Source organism: Etheostoma spectabile, chromosome 19, assembly GCF_008692095.1.
Source record: "Etheostoma spectabile isolate EspeVRDwgs_2016 chromosome 19, UIUC_Espe_1.0, whole genome shotgun sequence".
Taxonomy (NCBI): Eukaryota; Metazoa; Chordata; class Actinopteri; order Perciformes; family Percidae; genus Etheostoma; species Etheostoma spectabile.
In genome coordinates this window covers 3620410-3623558 of record NC_045751.1, presented here as the reverse complement: position 1 = coordinate 3623558, position 3149 = coordinate 3620410, and the positions used below count along the sequence as shown (strand labels likewise).

Sequence of the window (3149 nt, the reverse complement as noted above, 5' to 3'; positions counted from 1 at the left end):
ATCTATCTATCTATCTATCTATCTATCTATCTATCTATCTATCTATCTATCTATCTATCTATCTGTCTGTCTGTCTGTCTGTCTGTCTGTCTGTCTGTCTGTCTGTCAATCTATTTATCTATCTATCTATCTATCTGTCTGTCTATCTATCTATTTGGAGACTTTTTAACCAACAGACTCATAATTCATTCATTCATTCATTCATTAAATCTTAAAAAAAGACCAGTACACCAATATTAGACTGATGACAACTGCTTTATTGTTACAGACTATATAATATATGAGAACCCTTAGTGCAATTTGACCAATATTCGTCATGTTGTGGTGGATGATTATTATAAGGGTGCAGACTAAATGCTGGTGCAGCTAACAGCACGGTGATGTTTCAGTCAGCTGCGCTCCATCTCTACTGTTGGGGACATTTAAAGTGCAAATCCGCCCAAATTACACCAAAAAAAACAGTGTCTCACTCACCTCTAGTTGTATCTAATCATGCTGATTTCTTTTGATAATTTTGTGCCCAGATTTTGAGGTATTCATGCTTCCACCCCATTACCATGGAAGTTGAAGAGCTCCCATTGGCATTGCTCACACCATGGATAAATGACATTTGAAAACAGTAGCATATTACCAGAAACACTTTGTTTGTTACTTTGGATAATCCATTAACACATGAACAGCGCCCATGGGACATTACTTTATTGGTACAACTACGTTGTACCAATAAAGTAGTCCCTCTGAAAACTCTGTGGATTATTATGAGTAACTGGGACATCATTTCTGAAAAGATGTCCTGCTATGAATGTTTAAATGACATTTTTCAATGCAGGGAGAAATACAAATGGAATTCCAGTCCCAATTCTTTTTGTGGAAGAGTGGAAATACAAATGTCAGTGACAAAATTTCGAAATCTGGGCAAAGTAAAAAAAAAAAACTCTCTGAGTCCTCAGCTATTTCTGGGACACTGGTTGCTGAGACTGTTTCTTAGGGACATTACACTGGCATGGCGATGGATGTCTTGTGTTGTTTGCAGAACCTGTTATACTGTCTTTTAGCTGTCTCTCAAATATATAATATCTTAATTTGTGGCACCTTCCTTTAATTAAAGTTTGATATTTTTGTCTTTGCAATGCTGTGGTCAACTATACTTTTTTTTGACGTATATAACGTAGCACACACTTAACCGTGTCTTATTGTTAGAAAAAGATCTACAGATCTACATCTTGTGATCTACATAATATAAAATATGAACTTCAGACTCCGGGTTACTGCTTCTTGAAAATCCTCTTAGCATCCACTCCCTCATAGTTGTAACTCTGCCGGGGGGGGAAGAGAGGTGATTTAGTGTATTCAGAGACATTCATGTAAAGAAAACAAATGCACGTATTGCGTATTATTGATGAAATACTATGTGGACCCACTGACCTGTACGAGCTCCCCTCCCACCAGAGCTCTGGTGGTGGTCAGCACCTTGCCGTTGTCTTTCCTGGTGAATTTGCCTTTCAGCACGTCACCCTCCATCTCCCACGTGCCCTGGTGGAAAACACACACTTGGTGATAGAAGCTCTTTAATGCTCTTCTTATGGTGTGTTACATTTGTGTACAGTATACATTGAGTTCCATGGGTTTTCATATTCAGTCGACCCTCATTCCAGCAACTATATTGCTGCATCCTACCCCCTGTAGCGTTCATTGGAACCTGTCCATTGGCTTTAGTTGGCTTATTTTGCACTTTCCCATTAGCGAATAATCTATCAAGCTTGAAAAACAAAGAACTCATATTTGCCTGAAGCAAACCATGCCTTGAAATGATCATCAGAATCATCGCCTGGACCAGCTGCTGCTGGTTTGATAAGGTCTGAAGCACTCACTGAGACGTCGGTGCCATCGGCCAGGCTGTAGTCGAACAGGACGCCCAGGGTGAAGTCGAACTCTTTGGTGCGGAAGGTGCTGGACTCTTTGATTTGAAACCTGTCCCCGGTCTGCTCGATGGTGATCTTCAGGTTGTCGTGCTCTGCAAGCTTTCGCTTCACGACATTAACACCTTAAACAGGGAAAGAAAAACAGAGATATGTAGCTGGAGGATTATGTGTTGAAAGCTACACTCAGACTCTGCTTGTATGTGAAGCTTCCAACTAGTCTGCTTTCCAAGTGAGTCCAAATCCAAAGAAAAAGCTTGGTTTAGCTACTGCTGTTATTATGGATAGCACCATAAACACCTTCTCCTTATCAACACCTCGCTGCATTGTGTAATAACCCATGCAGCAATGTCAAACCACATGGAAAAACATGATACAGTTACATGCATTGCACTCATAAACAAGATCAGAAGGCCAGCCACAGCAGAAAAACAGAGCTGAAGTACAAAATGAATTCAGTGACCCGTTCAGAGTTATCTGCACACACACACACAGGCTCTCACACACTCACCCATTTGCTCCATGAACTTGACATAGTTATCGCTGCGGTCGACCTTCCAGGTTCCGTTGAACGCCATGGGCTCGCTGTGGGGTTTGAAGGCAGCTGGTGATGAAGCACTAGCAGACCGTGGGATTGTAAATGCCCATTGGCCTCCATTTATACACCCCCCCTCCCTTCTCGCTATCACCCCACCCTCCCCGGCCTGGCACGGGCGATGCTCTTCTTTATCTCACTGGTTATCTGTCTGCTGATGTGGCCATTTAAAGACTGTGTCAATGTTGGGCGATTGCTGCACCACCTCAAGGATACACTAATAAATACTCCTCTCGCTGAGTCTGGCACAGTTAAACACCGTCACACTGTTCTGCTGGAGAGAAAGAAAAACTGCCCATGGCAGTCAGTCAGTTAAACCCCTTTCTGCTCCTCAGTCTTTTCTCTGTCGCCTTGTTTGTGCCTGGCATGGAAATGAGTCGTAAAGGACTTTCTATTTGATGCTGTCAACTTGAGCTGGCATTCTTACAAAGAATAGTGCCCCTGCAGAAAGAAATAGTACGACTGAAAACATTGTATTTGTCCAAAATAGAAATTTGGACCATAACAGCGTGTTTGCAAATTTGTAACACCTTTAGATTGGGCCCGTGTGCGTATGAAAATCAACCAGCAGACTCTTTAAATGTGCCTATGTGTGATCCATATATCTGTGAACCTCAAGCCCGCATATTAATTTT

General features: G+C 41.9%; 1 protein-coding gene across 1 annotated transcript; it reads right to left on the bottom strand.

Annotated features, from left to right (window-relative positions):
* Positions 1–239: 239 nt before the first annotated feature.
* LOC116669401 (fatty acid-binding protein, intestinal) lies at positions 240–2685 on the bottom strand. The gene is made up of 4 exons (XM_032499229.1): positions 2431–2685; positions 1872–2044; positions 1426–1533; positions 240–1316 (listed from the first exon to the last, which is right to left on the bottom strand). The coding sequence occupies exons 1-4, from the start codon at positions 2495–2497 to the stop codon at positions 1266–1268; spliced, it is 399 nt and encodes a 132-aa protein (XP_032355120.1). The 5' UTR covers positions 2498–2685; the 3' UTR covers positions 240–1265.
* Between the last annotated feature and the right edge of the window lie 464 nt (positions 2686–3149).

Excerpts from the sequence above, each read along its gene's own strand:
- LOC116669401 (XM_032499229.1), bottom strand. The coding sequence starts at position 2,497 with ATGGCGTTCAACGGAACCTGGAAGGTCGACCGCAGCGATAACTATGTC. Across the intron at positions 2,045-2,430 it reads CAAGTTCATGGAGCAAATGG|GTGTTAATGTCGTGAAGCGA; the intron begins GTGAGTGTGTGA and ends TCCCTGTTTAAG. Across the intron at positions 1,317-1,425 it reads TGGGAGGGGAGCTCGTACAG|AGTTACAACTATGAGGGAGT; the intron begins GTCAGTGGGTCC and ends CCCCCCCGGCAG.